The sequence below is a fragment of the Phocoena sinus genome, chromosome 3 (assembly GCF_008692025.1).
Source record: "Phocoena sinus isolate mPhoSin1 chromosome 3, mPhoSin1.pri, whole genome shotgun sequence".
NCBI lineage: Eukaryota > Metazoa > Chordata > Mammalia > Artiodactyla > Phocoenidae > Phocoena > Phocoena sinus.
Genome location: NC_045765.1, coordinates 14,365,726 through 14,380,494, shown reverse-complemented (window position 1 = coordinate 14,380,494; position 14,769 = coordinate 14,365,726). Strand labels below are relative to the sequence as shown.

Below are 14,769 nucleotides of genomic sequence, written 5' to 3'. Positions count from 1 at the left end.
AGTCTCCAACACCGCATTTTCCATGTTCCCTTAGTCCTTTATTGGCGAAAGGCAAGGGTGAATGAATAGCATCGCCAGTCGCGACAACCCAAACGCAGCAAAGCTCGGCGGCCAGCGCCGGGAGCTGTTCCAGGGTCCTCTACTGATTCTAGGCGAGCGGACCTCTACCGAGGGTCGCCCGGGGGGAACACAGGACCGGGATAAACCCTTGGAGGCAGCGGGGAAAAAGAAGGGAAAGTCATCCGGCACGATACCCAAAATGAACTGTGAGCCGAAAAAAGGAAAGTTAAGACTGGGTGCAGGATGTTACTTTTGTTAAACAAAAAGAGGGGGGAGTGTAGCAAAATATGTAATATTTGTATAAAGTAATTCAGAATTGCAAAGTTGATTGGGACGTAGGTGATGGGCAGATTTTTCACTGTTAACCGCTCTGTATATCTGAATTTTGACCCACATTTAAATCAATTCAATCCAAGAAAAGTTTACCGAGCTCTACTCTGTACCAAGAACTGCTCTAGAAAACTGGAGGTTCAACCGTGAACAAAACTGACATAGTCCATTACATCTATCAGCTCCTATTCCAGAGGAGGTAGAGTGCTAGAGAGAAAACAGAGCCAGCGTTGAGGGAGAGAATATAGTAATGTGTGATTCTGAGAAGGTGACTTTTGAAAAAAGGCTTGAAGGAGATGGGACCTGAGCCATGCAGGTATCTGAGGAAAGAGAGGTCCAAGTAAAGGTTAACAGCCAGTTTAAAGGCCCTGAAGTAGGATCTTTCTGACTTGTTATTGCAGGAATAGTAAGGAGGTCCATGTGGCAGGGGAGAGTGATAGGAGATGAGGGTGGAGAGGTTGTGTGCAGGGGATGGAGAGGAAGAATGGGTAGGGCCTTTAGACGATTGTGAAGACTTCGACTTTTACTCTGAGAGAGATGGGAGCCACAGGGGGATTTCAGCAAAGGAGAGCCCCTATCTGATTTAACATTTTAACAGGATTGTTCTCACAGCTGGATGGAGAAGACAGGGCAGGAGTGGGGCAGAAGGGGAGAAAACTGTTGTGATCATCAAATTATAGGAGATGATGCGGTGGAGGGGGTGAGAGAGTGAGGAGATGCTGAGGACTGTGAGTGGGGCCTTCTCATTTCCCCTGTGTGTCAGAGGACTCACCCCTTTGGGCCTGAGCACCTGGAGGGGTGGAGTTGTTAACTGGGATGGGGTGGGGAAGGCTGTGGGCAGAGTAGGTAGGTGGAGGGGCAGAGCAGAAGTGCACTGTGGAAACGGTGAGTGTGTGCCCTTAGAATGCTGCATGTGGATGCTGCCCAGTGAGTTGGATGTGGGAGCCAGGCATCCTAGGAAGAGCTGGGCTGGGGCTTTGTACTGTGGGGCAGGGAGAAGGTCTTTTAAGCAAGAAAGTGAAAGAGATCACAAGGAAGTGAGTATAGACAGAAGTCCAAGGGTTGAGCAAGGGCAGGGAGAGGAGGAGGAAACCACCGCGGTGGCCAAGAAGTGGGTAGGAGGCCATGGAGGTGGGAGGAGAGTCAGGGAGTACAGCATCCCAGAAGGCGCTGAGAAAGGGTGTCTGGAAGGGGGAAGCATCAGGGGAGAGGGGAGGTAAGGCCTGAGAAGGGGCCTGCTTTCACCTTTGGGTTAGGATCGCTGTGGTGACCTTGACAAGAGCAGTTTCTGAGGAGGTTGGGGAAGAAAATCTGCCCCAAGTGCCCTCCAGAGGGAGTGGGGTGAGAGAGGGTGTGAGCAAATACAATGGCAGTTCTGGGCGGTGGGTAGGGGGACTGTAGAAATGAGCTAGAGAAACAAAGGATTGGGTTTTGGAGGGGTATAACACCGAATAAAGTGGGGGAATTGACTGTAACTGTATTACTTGCTTAAAAAAACAAAACAAAAATAAAGAATAAACGGGGAGGCGGGGGGACACAATCGCGGGAGAGGTAGCTACAAAAGTGGATACAAGGCCACGCTTGGGGGTCGGGGACAAGAGTCAGGTTCCAGACTCTAAATTTAGCTCAGCACAGGGCCGGACAAACCTGAGCTCCGGGAACCTGACGCTGGTCCGGCGCCAAGCCCTCGGGCTGTGCTGGCTGGGCCTCGGGCGGCAACTGGGAGTGGCGCCCAAGTGGGCGTGTGCTTCCACCTGTCCCGGCCCGTTTCCCAAGGCTGACTGGGTCAGGCTGGGGCGGCCTAGACAGGCTCGCGTTAGGGCTGAGAGAAGGGAGAGACGGAGAGAGGGCGCCGCGGGACCCAGGAGGCCGCAGGCCAAGGCGGGATATTGAGGGGCCCAGAACTGGAGCGCAGAGCACTGGCCTGCACTGAGATCCCCTCGCCCTGTGCTACCCGGTCAGCTATCAAAACGCACCCTCCCCTCACGTTTCCCATCCTGGCGCACCCTCAGCTCAAGTCTCTGCCAGCAGGCGTCAGCCCCGCCCTTCTTCTTCCCGTGGGCGCTCGGAGGCCCGCCCCGGCCGCTACGCTGGGAGAGGCGTACCGTAGGGTAGGGTAACCTCTCCCGCGCCGCCCGACTTGGGTGAACTGAGGGTGCGCATGGCGGCGGTGGGGCCGTGGACTGGCCCGGGCGCTGGGGCCGAGGCGCTGGCGCTGGCGGTAGAGCTGCAGGGCGAGGTGACCTGCTCCATCTGCCTGGAGCTCTTCCGGGAGCCGGTGTCCGTCGAGTGCGGCCACAGCTTCTGCCGCGCCTGTATCGAGCGCTGCTGGGAGCGCTCGGGCGCCGGGGCCACCGCCGCGTCCCACATGTTGTCCTGCTCGCTGCCCTGCCCGCAGTGTCGCGAGCCCGCGCGCCCGGGCCAGCTGCGGCCCAACCGGCAGCTGGCCGCGGTGGCCACGCTGCTGCGGCGCTTCAGCCTGACAGCGGGCGCGCAGGGGGAACGCGGGCCTCCGGAGGCGGGGGCGGCCGGGTGCGCGCAGCACCACGAACCGCTCAAGCTCTACTGTCAGGACGATGGACGTGCCATTTGCGTGGTGTGCGACCGCGCCCGCGAGCACCGCGCTCACGCCGTGTTACCCCTGGACGAGGCGGTGCAGGAGGCCAAGGTGAGCGCCGTCCCCACCCCTACGCGTCCCCGGTACCCCCAGTCCCCGTTCTGCGTTCCCGCGCAGGCAGGAAGGCCCAGGTGAGCCCCTGCTTCTTTTCCCTTATCCCATGCTGCGCAGCATTGGCTTCGGGACTGAGCGCGGCTCTCCCTCTGTCACCCCCGACACCACCAATACCACCTTCCCAAACCCCTCGCGTTTCCCTTTGGGCCCCTACTGGGCCGGCGGCGTGATGCCCCACAGATTTGGAGATTTTCTTTCTGTCGGTACCTGGCTTTGAGCGGTTTCTCCGTCACACCCACACATTCGCTACCCCCACTCTTAAGCCCTTTCCCTGGACATAGCTCTGTTCGGTGTTCTCACCTTCTGTGGCCGAGTGGGACGACCTTCCCAAGAGGTCGGGGTAAGGGGGTGGGTGGCTCCAGGGCTGAGTAGAGAGCCAAGAGCCATCTGGGATTCTGGCACCTCCCATTCCTGCCAACTTGCTAGGGTGTGCGCGGACGCCTCTGGCACAGTCCCCAGTCTTTCTTTGCTCTTACCCTGCTCCAGCTCTCCCACCCAGAGGGCTTTCTGATGGTGGTGAGGAGAGCAGAAGAGAGGACTAGGCAGGTTGGGCTGCTGGGGGGCTTGATGTCAGCCTGGATGGTGCACAGATGGTCTTGAGGACGGGAGGCCCTGAGGCCTTTGGAGTCACCCAGCAGCTGTCCTGTACCCTTATGTGCAGCCTGTGCAGGCTGTAGCCATCCCGACGTCCAGAGGTGGCTTCAACCCTGCCGCCTCTTCCTCAATGAACAGGGCCTTCCCTTTCTCCTGGGTGGCTTCAGGAAGGCACAAGTGGGAGTTGCCAGAATCCTCTCCCCACAGTGTCCTCCTTCTCACTCTTCCACAGGAGCTCCTGGAGTCCAGGCTGAAGGTCTTGAAGAAGGATCTGGAGGACTATGAGGCATTTCGTTCCACCGAAGAGAAGGAGAGCAAGGAGCTCCTGGTGAGCATGGCAACCCCCAGGTTGGCTCCCCTGGGTGACAGCAGAGGGCCACCCACCACTCTGGCTAGGTGTGTGTGGCTTTGGAGTGTGTGCCTGGGGAACAGCAGAGGTGGAGTTTAGAAATATAATGAGATGCATATTATATAGGGTGACCGTGTAATTTATTATATAACCAGAGCTTTTGAGAGTGAAAGGGAGGGCTAAAATAATTATTTTAGGACAGCTGGCTTGAAGTGGAACTGTCCAGGTGAATCAAGATGTATAGTCCCCCTAATATTACATAACACCCCAGTTAGGGTCTGTGGAGCATCTTGTAATGGAACACATGAATATTTCTATAGAGAAACATATGAATATTCATACTAAGTGGGAGCCTTCTGTCAGTCTATGGTATATTTTACCACCAAAAGAGTTATGAAAAAAACTTTCATTTTTAGAGTTTTTTCGATTTTGAAATCGAGACTAGGGGAGCGGGGTGGGGGGGATGGGGGAGGGGATGGCAGAGCTGCTCCCCACCCAGCAGAGGGCAGGAGGTTCCGGGACTTGGGTTTTCAGCAGCCGATTGTGCTAGCACCCCCGCTGCCCAGCGCTTGGGGTGGTATTTTGTCTTCCTTGAAGTGGAACAGGAAAGTGAAATGGGGTTCATTTTGGTTAAGGTGGGCAAATGTGGGTCACTGTCATTTTCTATCTCGAAAATTCAGTTCCTAGCTCAAAAACTAGGGGTTAAGAGAATGAAAGGATCCACTAAGGCCTGTTAGGGCAGGGCTCTTAAGTCCTAGAGTTGGAAAATGGAGGGAGAGCAACCTGAGGGTCGCCCCCTCCCCTTAAGGGAAGGAGGTGTGGGGTGAAGGGGAGGACCCTGTGTACAGGTGCCCCAGGGTCCTTTCCTGACCCTGAACTGCACCTGGTACACCTGCATCCCATGCACATCTCAGGCATTCTCTTCTGAACACTCACTTCCCTCCACAAGGAAGGGCTCACCCCTCACCCCTCCAGATCTCCACCCTGCTCTGCTGGAAAAAAAGAGTAAGCATGTGGGGCTTCCCTGGTGGCGCAGTGGTTGAGAGTCCGCCTGCCGATGCAAGGTACGTGGGTTCGTGCCCCGGTCCGGGAGGATCCCACATGCCGCAGAGCGGCTGGCCCCGTGAGCCATGGCCGCTGAGCCTGCGCGTCCGGAGCCTGTGCTCCGCAACGGAAGAGGCCCGCGTACCGGAAAAAAAAAAAAAAAAAAAAGAGTAAGCATGTGGCTCTTCGGCCATTGCTGTACATCCATGATCCAGAGGGCCTTCTCCAGCTTGGGCAGCGTCATGGTCTCTGACCCCACACCCCATGACATTGCTTAGCACTTTCTACTCTGTCCTACCCCCACCCAGCCAACCCCCCTGTGGCCCACACATCCTTTATGATTACAAAATGCCTGCTTAATGAGACAACCATTGGTGCTATGAGAACAAGGAGAAGGAATATTTTTATTTGAAAATGCTCTTACCATTTAGAGGAGTAGTTCTCAACTGGTGGCAGTTTTGGGCCCCAGGGGACATTTGGCAATGTCTGGAGATATTTTTGGTTGTCAGCACTGGGGCAGGGGTGCTACTGGTGTTTACCGGTAGAGGCCAGGGTACTGCTTAAACATCCTGCAATGCATAGGACAGCCCTCCACCACAAATAATTATCTTGCCCCAAATGTCAATAGCGCCGAGGTTGGAAACCCCGATTTAGAGTGTTTTGGTGAAAATTGTCCCACTTGTGTTATTTCCTTGGGAGACCGTATGCTATAATTGCAAGAAGCTTGGACTCTGGGGTCAGACTCCCTGGATTAGAATCCTGACTTCCCACTTCCTGGTAATGCACCTCTCTGTCTTGGTCTTCTCATTTGTAAATCAGGATGAGAGTGTACCCACGTCACTGGGTGGTTGTCAGCATTGAGGGAGTTAACGCCTGTAAAGTTCCCTGTGCTGTTGCTGCCTGCTTGCCCAAATCCTGAAGACTGGGGAGCATCGAACTGAACCCAGGTCTCCTAACTTCAGAACCCACTTATAGTCTCCTCTTCCAGCCACCCCCTCCCCACCTAGAATTTTCAGGGAAGAGGAACTTTGACATTTGAGCTTGTCCTGGAGGGATGGAATCCTTCTCACTGGCCGCGAGAGGCCTCACTTGTTATATCATGCAGAGTCCCTCCCAGGTGTTCACGTAAAGACTCAAGAGGGTCAGGAGCGAGAGTCTGTGTCTGAAATCACAGGGGTGAAAATCCTGTGGATAGTGGTCATGGAAAGAATAGGATGGAAAGCTTGCACACAGCATACTCTTACTTAGGTCGTTGTGGGTGTGCTGTTACCTCTGATCACTGGCATTGATTTTCCTTCCTTCTTTCTACTTCCCTGCATTTCCAGGTTTTATATTATGAACTTGTGTTGCTTTTACGATTGCTAAACAGAAAAGGTGCCCTTTAAAATGAAGTAAAGTGAAGAGTGAAAGTTGGAGGGGTGACCAATGCTAAAGTACAAAATTCAAATGAGTAAAACTTAAAGATCTTATTGGCTTTATTCAGTGGTTCATAAATCAGCCAACATCCCATCTTGCAGAAAGAAAGAAGTTCTGAAGAGCTATACAAGGTGAGAGACTTTACAGGCAGAGGAAGCAGGAACAAGGAAGTTGTACTAGGCAAAAAAGTGGGTTGGCCACAGAGGCTCATGAGTAGAAGAGTTGTTTTGACGGTTAAGAAGGCTTTTCATTGGCCCAACAGCACGGGCTCCCACTCACCAAGAATGACCTAGCAGCTGCTGCTGCCCAGTGTTCAGCCTGGCAGCAGCAGAACCACTGCAGAGGCCTGATACAACATCATCCTTGAAGGAAACCAGTTACTTGGTAGCAGATGGATTGCACTGGACCTCTTCCACCCTGGGAGGGACAGCATTTTATCTTGGCTGGAACTGACAACATTTCTGAGTAAGAGTTGTCTTTTCTGCCTTCAGAGCCCAAGCCAGCACTACCAAGGACTTATAGACTGATTCATCAACATGATTTATGATCCCAAAGTAGTTTGGGTGTCCGATTAGAGAGGGAATTTAAACATAAGAAGTGCTGTGAAGGTAGAAGTATTTTAAATTTATTTCCAATCTTGCAGTTTTGGTATCCTATTAGTACATGTTTTTAATGCTGTGAATGTGCTTCTTTAAATGTGAGACCCGCCATCATCTCTCCATGTAGATACTTGCGTCACCCTCGCAGCCTAACAATGAATTAGGGTACTTTGTTGGCCTGCTTGTCTGACAGCCAGTGACATCAATGATTTACTTTAAGTTTCTATGTCTTAAAATGAGTTTTCAGCAGCAGCCCCCACTCCACCCCCCACTTCCACAAAGCCACACCTTAAAGTTGCCTTATAAATCATATATTAAATCATTGCTGAAAATGTTGAACTAAGCCGAAGTGAGCAAAAGTTATACGGCGTTATGTTTGAGATCTCAGTGTGTGCTATCAAAGATGTTTTCCAACTCTACAATAACTTGAAACCATCGTGTGTTTGGATGCTCTAATTTCAGCAGAATAAAGATCACAAATCTGGTCACACGCACAAAAAAGTGGGTTGGCTATTGCAAAGTTGCTTTCCCTGTAGGGGATGGCAGGGGTTTATCAGGCAGATTACTGAACAGATACTGATCAGGCCGTTCCTTATAGGCTGGTTTAAGATGACATTTGTGGGAGAGCTGAAACTGTCATTAGGTCTCGGTTTGGTGATGTGGGGCTTAACATAAGCGACTCCATTTGGGGCCTGTTGTCTTGCTTTGAACACAAAATAAATGTGTTTGGGGACCTCAGTTTAATCCTTACAGTGATTGCAGGAGGCACTATTTTATCCCTCCCACTTTTCAAATAAGGAAACTGCAGGCCTGGGGGTTTCTGGGGTGAGTCTGAAGTTGCCCTAGGTTGGTGGGAGAGCCCAGGTCTAAAGAGACACATGGGCGCAACTGTGACAGGGAAAGGGAAGGCACGTGTTGAGGCTGCTGCGTGCTCGGAATTGGGACATTTAAACTAGAGCGTGTGCACGGTGGGCGTGCACGCGTGAGTCTCTGACCCCTGAGCAGTGAGTGGGATGCACCCCTGCCCTGTGGGATGGCTCAGAGGTTTCTATCCAAATGCTGTGTCTCAGATGCCCACATCCCTTTGCCCTCTTCAACTTCACCTCTCCTGGGACAGAAGCAGATGGCAGCCGAGCGAGAGAAGGTTGGGGCAGAGTTCCAGGCTCTGCGGGCCTTCCTGGTGGAACAGGAGGGTCGGCTCCTGGGCCGCCTGGAGGAGCTGTCCCGGGAGGTGACACAGAAGCAGAATGAGAACCTGGCCCAGCTTGGGGGTGAGATTGCCCAGCTCTCCAAGCTCAGCAGCGAGATCCAGGAGACAACTTGCAAGCCTGATCTTGACTTTCTCCAGGTGAGCCTGGCTTGGCCAGGGTATGAGTCATTTATCCTAAGGCAGTAGGCATGAATTTATCCCTCCCACTTTTCAAATGAGGAAACAAGAATGGCGGCGAGAACAGAACCAGATCCTATGAGTTTAGTAGAATCACACATCTGGAGCCAAAGTGGACTAGAGAGAGGAGCGCTGATTTTCCTGGGGTTAGAGGTCTAAAGGGATGTGATAAAAACTTTCTTGACCATGATCCACAATAATATCTCTTACAATGTATTCTATTATATACGTTGTGACAAAAGTCTCAGAAAATGAATGACACTTACCCGTACTACGTGTGACGCACTTCGATGTTTTTTATTCTGTCTTATTTCCTTCTAAAATAAATAGTCACAATCCATGAAATAAACTTCACAAGTCACAAATGGATCAAGAATGGTCATTTAAGTGAATTCCCTGGACTCTGTACTTCCACTGCCGGGGGCCTGGGTTCAATCCATGGTCAGGTAACTAAGATACCACAAAGCCATGAGGCCAAAACAAAACAAAACAAAAAAGGTCGTTTAAAAGGCGCTAATCTGAGTGATGTCCAGTTGTTGCATAAGAGCTGTCACTTGTCTTGGGTGATGTTGAAAGCAGAGGCAACATTGGGTCCTAGCACTTGGCTCCAGTGATGCTGCTGTAATAAATGGGAGCATCGGGAAACTCTTGCCACCTGGGGCCCATGCAGGAGGTAGGGGGTGATACACCTGCTTATTGCTTATTCCCCTGGAAGGAGGGAAGGGGCCAGTTTTATTTTCTCAAAGGTGAATGCTGATTTGGTTTTCTCTCATTGTTCTTTCCAGGAATTCAAAAACACACTAAGCAGGTGAGTGGACCTAACAATACCTCGGGCCTCTCTAAGCTGGCTCTTCTTTTCCACTTAGCTTCCTGTCTTCATTCCCCACCCCTGACCTCTCACCTCCCGATGCCCTCCCTGCCTTACCTGGGTACCTTCTGAGGCAAACATCTACTGCCTGCCCGTGGGTATTCGGCACGGGGTCAGGCTCTCCTTTTCACCTCTCCCCACCCAGAGGACCTCACCATCCTAATTGTCAAGTAGCCCAGTGGGAGTGGGACAGTGTTAGTGGGCCTTCCTCAGGGTCCTTGTCCTGCAGGTGCAGCAATGTGCCTGCCCCCAAGCCAACCACAGTCTCTTCTGAGATGAAGAATAAAGTCTGGAATGTTTCTCTCAAGACCTTTGTCTTAAAGGGGCTGCTCAAGAAGTTCAGAGGTAGGGACTTGTGTGTGGGCCTGGTGGTGACGGTGTGTTTCTGGTGGTTTGGGGTCCTGAAGATGTGCCTTTCCAAAAGCTGTATGATAAAACAGGAACTAGGGTGTGTCAAGGCCAGACTGGTGCGGGGAGGCGGTGGTGGCTAATTTATTTAGAACCCCCGCCCCTACCCCAGGGCATGAAGCTTCCCCTGGGGACAGATGGAGTAGAGGGGCACTGGGGGCAGAAAGAAGGATGAAGAGGGAGAGCTCAGCTCAGAATGGCTCCAGACAAAAGAGGGGGAAGTGGGAGAGGTAGAACTAGAATACAGCCCCTCCCCACCCCCATGATCGGCCCAGCACTTGCCCATCAACTCTAGGGTATCTGGGGAGTGAGTGAACCCCCAGATATTTAACATTTACAGGGGGGCTGTCAGTGTCAAGAGGTGGTGTCACCGTTGTTGCCAAATAGAAATTTCCCATGGCATTCACACACAACCTGCTTTGTTTCTCCTCTTCAGAGGATCTTCGGGGAGAACTGGAGAAAGAGGAGAAAGGTATGATGGCTGTTTTAACAGTGGGTGCCCGTCATTTGGCCATGCAGAGATCCAGTGACTGTCTCTCGGGGCTCTGTGCATGGGTGGTTCCTTCTGCCCATCCACCTCAGCAACTTTGCCATCGACTGCCCTTTCTTCCTCATCCTCACAAGTCTGATTCCTTCAGGCCACAGTGGGGCCCATAGGCCTATAAGTTGTTCCAGAGCAGGAGTTCCCTGCACCTTGAGATACTCAGATCAGGGAGTGCTTGTCGGTCACCTGGACAAGCCTCTCTTCCCTGTTCCCACTCCCAGAGAGATGGAGACCTCTCCTGGGGACAGGGATTGTGTGCAGGGGTCGGGGGAAGCAGGGGGAGACTGAAGACCGGAAGGGAGGTGGTGATCACTCCTGCAGGGCTCTGGGGTGAGTGGGATCTAACCCCAACGGGAAGGGAAGTGGGGAGGGGAGGACACATATTCCTGAAGCTGATGTGACTGAGCTAAATCAGATCTTACTCGGGAAGAATCTAAACCAACCGAGTCAGACTATGTCCTCCTCTGCTCAGAACCCTGCGACAGCCCCGCCTCTCTCACTCAGTAAGGGCTGGAGTTCTTGCAGTGGTCTTGAAGGCCCTACGGGATCTGGAGCCTCACTGCACACTCTTCCCCTGGTTCACTCCGTGCAGCCACACACAGTCCTTGCTGCTCCTGGAAGGCACCAAGCACACAGCTGCTTAAGGGCCTTTGCACTGCACCGGCTACGCCAGGGCCTGGAACACCCTTCCCCCAGACAGCTGCAGATCTGACTTCCTATCTCCTTGATGTCTGTGCTCAAATGCACCTTTTCAGTAAGGCCTTCCCTGGCCCCTCTAGTTGAAATTACAGCCTGCTCTCCTGATCCCTCTATCATGTGTTGTCTCTCCTCCTTCTCCTCACAGAAAGGAAGCTTCAGGAGGGCAGGGATACTCCACTGTGGGATTCTCAGGGCCTAGAACAGACCTGGAACATAGTAGCACTTGCAGCAAGTGTGCATATTTTAACTTTTTATTATGGAAAATTTCAAACATACACTAAAGTAGAGAGAAGAGCATGACGAGTATTATGTACTCATCGTACACCTCCATCAATTATTGACTCGTGGCTAGTATTTTTCATAAACACCCCTACCCACTTCTTCCCACTGGATTATTTCGCAGCAAACCACAGATAGCTCTCACTTCCGTAAATATCTCAGTATGTTGTCTCTAAAGAGATAGACTTTAAAAAAAACATAAACACAAAACCATTAAAAAAGCAAACACAAAACCAACATCATAACTAAAAAATTAATGATTCTTTCCAGTATCTAGTGTCCGAAATCCCCCACTTGTCTTTTTTCTTAATTTTATTTTTAATTGAAGTATAATTCATTTACAGTGTTTTGCCAATCTCTGCTGTACAGCCCCAATTTTCTTTTTTTTTTTCTCTTTTGCGCTGCCTTGGGTCTTCATTGCTGCACGCGGGCTTTTCTCTAGGTGTGTGAGCGGGGTCTACCCGATGCGCTGCACGGGCTTCTCATTGTGGTGGCTTCGCGGGCTTCAGAAGTTGTGGCTCGCGGGCTCTAGAGCGCAGGCTCAGTCGTTGTGGCGCAGGGGTTTACTTGCTCCACCTGTGGGGTCTTCCGGACCCAGGGCTGCAAACCTGTGTAGCCTGCAATGGCAGGCAGAGTCTTAACCACTGTGCCAGTAGGGAAGGCCACCCCACGGTCTTTTAAATTGGATTTGTCAATCTGTTTGAATTGAGATCCAAATCAGGTCCATAAATTGCCTTTCTGTGATTTCAACACCTACTTAATGAGGGGGCGGTGGGAGTGGGGCTATGGGAGCCGTGCAAGGACGCTGCATGGGACGTCTCTCCCTGTCTTCCCTCCTCCCCATACCCCGCAGTGGAGCTGACCTTGGACCCCGACACGGCCAACCCCCGCCTCATCCTCTCTCTGGATCTTAAGAGCGTGCGCCTTGGACAGCGGGCCCAGGACCTGCCCAGCCACCCGCGCCGCTTCGACACCAACATGCGAGTTCTGGCATCCTGCGGTTTCTCCTCCGGGAGGCACCACTGGGAGGTGGAAGTGGGCTCCAAGGACGGCTGGGCCTTCGGCGTGGCACGTGAGAGCGTGCGCCGCAAGGGCCTCACGCCCTTCACCCCCGAAGAGGGCGTCTGGGCGCTGCAGCTCAACAGCGGGCAGTACTGGGCGGTGACCAGCCCTGAAAGGACGCCCCTCAGCTGTGGGCACCTGTCCCGCGTGCGGGTCGCCCTGGACCTGGAGGTGGGGGCCGTGTCGTTCTATGCTGCGGAGGACATGCACCACATCTACACCTTCCGTGTCAACTTCCAAGAGCGCGTGTTCCCCCTTTTCTCTGTCTGCTCCACTGGGACCTACTTGCGAATCTGGCCTTGAGGGGCACTGCTCGGCCTCCCTGAGGGGGTCAGTCGGTCATGGGAAGGCATGTTGCCCTCGGATGGAGCCTCCTGGTCACTCTGGGTATGCCCTCCAGACTCTTGTCCCAGGCTGCCTTAGAGGGGCTTCTGCAGACTACAGCATCAAAGACATGAGAATGGGCTGTTGGGGAAAAGGGCTCTGAGGTCAATTGAGCAGGGGAAGAGATGCTTTGGACCCTCCTGGCATGTCTCCTGCCTGTTGTCCACGTGTGGATTTGGCCTGAGCTGTGAGGAGGTGGAGGTGGATGAGGACAGGAGCCCAGCTCCACCAGAGGTGCTTCCTATCACTGCCCCAACTCAGCAGGGCTTCTGGTTCCGTGGAACAAAACCAAGCTCTGGTCCTTTCCCATCCTCAGTTGCAAGGGGGGCAGGTTCGTGCCAGGCCAATCAGGTTCATGATCCCTTCTGCTCTGCCTTCCTGTCAGCTGCCAGCTCTGCCTTCAGAGACCTGAATCTAGCTGGCCTGACGAAGTTGTCTACTCAGGGAGGATCACTGTACTTCCAGCTCAGTGGAGAGTTTGGGCCGGAACTGGTAGGAGACCCTTGATCTGTACATGAGGGCAAAGCCCAGGGTAACAGCATCTAGGCATAGCTGCCGTCCAGTGTGGCTTAGCCTGATGACAGAGTGTATGTACAACACATCCTTGGCCACAGTGACTGCTCCGTGTACTCAAGTTTGCCTAAACCCTTTTCAAGTGCCAAAGTACAGTCTCCCTTGGGTAAGGAGACCAAAGATTCTGGAATTTTGAAACTCAAGGCGGCACGTATAATTTTCCAGAAGCAACTAACACCAGCATGGAAATGCACAGAGCACAGGCATGCCCCTGACAGACACTTCCTGGAGCTTCTCAATTGTATGCCAACAGCAGAAGACCCTGCTGCCACGGCCTGCTCAGCCTGTACCCTGGAGGGTGTTATTCCCTTGGCTAATGGTTCCCCAGCTTCTGCATGGCTGGGCTTCTGGGAGAGTGGAGGTAGGCTGTTCCCTGCTTAGTGTGCTCCGGGAAAGGGGCATGGGGAGATGGAAATACAGACTGTGAGCTCATTTCTAGGGTGTCTTGGCTCATTCTTAACTCCCCCAGTCTGAATGCAAGAGCACAGTTACGAGCAAAGGTTTCTGCCAGACTAGGTGAGCACGTGTGTTTATCTGTGTGAGGAATGTTTGCATGTGTGTTTATATCTCAGGTCTCAGGAGGAAGAGGAGAGGGCGTTTATGAGCATGCGTATAGGGTTTAGGTGCAAACAGACATAGGTCAGTATGGTCACACCCTATTTTTGATTTGTTGTTGTAAAATATTAGCCACCCCATATTTAGGTGAAAGCCAAAGGTTTCCTTCCCCCACTACCTAGCTGCCCAGCTAGATGAAATCCAGTCTCAGACCTAATTCTGTCCTGCACACATTGTTTATAGATAGACGTGTTGGCATGCAGGGGCAGTGACCATCAAACAGTCTGATCTGCAAGCATCTTGGAGTTTCCATGCTCTGTCCCTGAGATACTTCAAGCACACTTTGCATACAAGGGACGGTAAGAGAGATGTTCTTGTCAGGGCAGGCATGACCCTTTTCTAGAGGCAATCTAGAGATATAGCACTAGGGCAGTCAGAATCCAGTGTCCTGTGGGCTGGGGACAGGACCATTGAAGAGTCCAGCCTATAGCAGCATCCCAGAGGGTGAACCCTGTGTGGTGTTCATACATGGAGAGTAGCTCTAGAACACTGTAGCTAATCAGTGTATTTGAATACCACTGATTTCCACAAGGAAAATCCATTTGTAACATTCACTTATTAATTAAATTGCCTAATGCTATCATCAAGCCTTAATGTTATCCAGGCTTGTATGGCTTTTGGATTGAGTAGCACAATTACCCTTTATATCATCTAACAACTGTGCTGAAGTATTGCAACACATTACAGGTCACAGAAGGTAGGGTGACTAGGTTCAGGTCTGGGCACTGCAGGGGTGGCTGTGTTTATATTTTCAGCTTTTGTGTTTGTGAATGTGATTGTGTGTCTATCAGAGTTTGCAGAATAACAATGTAGATACATACATATTC

The 14,769-nt window shown here is 52.2% G+C and overlaps 1 protein-coding gene across 3 annotated transcripts; it reads left to right on the top strand.

Annotated features, from left to right (window-relative positions):
* The first annotated feature begins 2,242 nt into the window (after positions 1-2,242).
* On the top strand, positions 2,243-13,759 carry TRIM7 (tripartite motif containing 7). 3 transcript variants are annotated; one of them, XM_032628083.1, is made up of 7 exons: positions 2,257-3,058; positions 3,948-4,043; positions 8,241-8,471; positions 9,296-9,318; positions 9,608-9,723; positions 10,223-10,258; positions 12,162-13,759. In XM_032628083.1, exons 1-7 carry the CDS (start codon positions 2,552-2,554, stop codon positions 12,671-12,673), a joined length of 1,521 nt encoding a protein of 506 aa, XP_032483974.1. In that variant the 5' UTR covers positions 2,257-2,551; the 3' UTR covers positions 12,674-13,759. The 3 variants fall into 3 exon arrangements, 2 of the variants coding, with proteins under 2 accessions (XP_032483974.1, XP_032483975.1); XM_032628084.1 differs by lacking the exons at positions 2,257-3,058; positions 3,948-4,043 and adding an exon at positions 5,224-6,989 and having other exon boundaries at positions 8,194-8,471; XR_004349331.1 differs by lacking the exons at positions 10,223-10,258; positions 12,162-13,759 and having other exon boundaries at positions 2,243-3,058; positions 8,194-8,471; positions 9,296-9,658.
* Positions 13,760-14,769: the final 1,010 nt, after the last annotated feature.

Coding starts and splice junctions, on each gene's coding strand:
- TRIM7 (XM_032628083.1), top strand. CDS start 2,552: ATGGCGGCGGTGGGGCCGTGGACTGGCCCGGGCGCTGGGGCCGAGGCG. Junction 9,724..10,222: donor GCTGCTCAAGAAGTTCAGAG/GTAGGGACTTGT, acceptor TCTCCTCTTCAG/AGGATCTTCGGGGAGAACTG. Junction 10,259..12,161: donor ACTGGAGAAAGAGGAGAAAG/GTATGATGGCTG, acceptor CATACCCCGCAG/TGGAGCTGACCTTGGACCCC.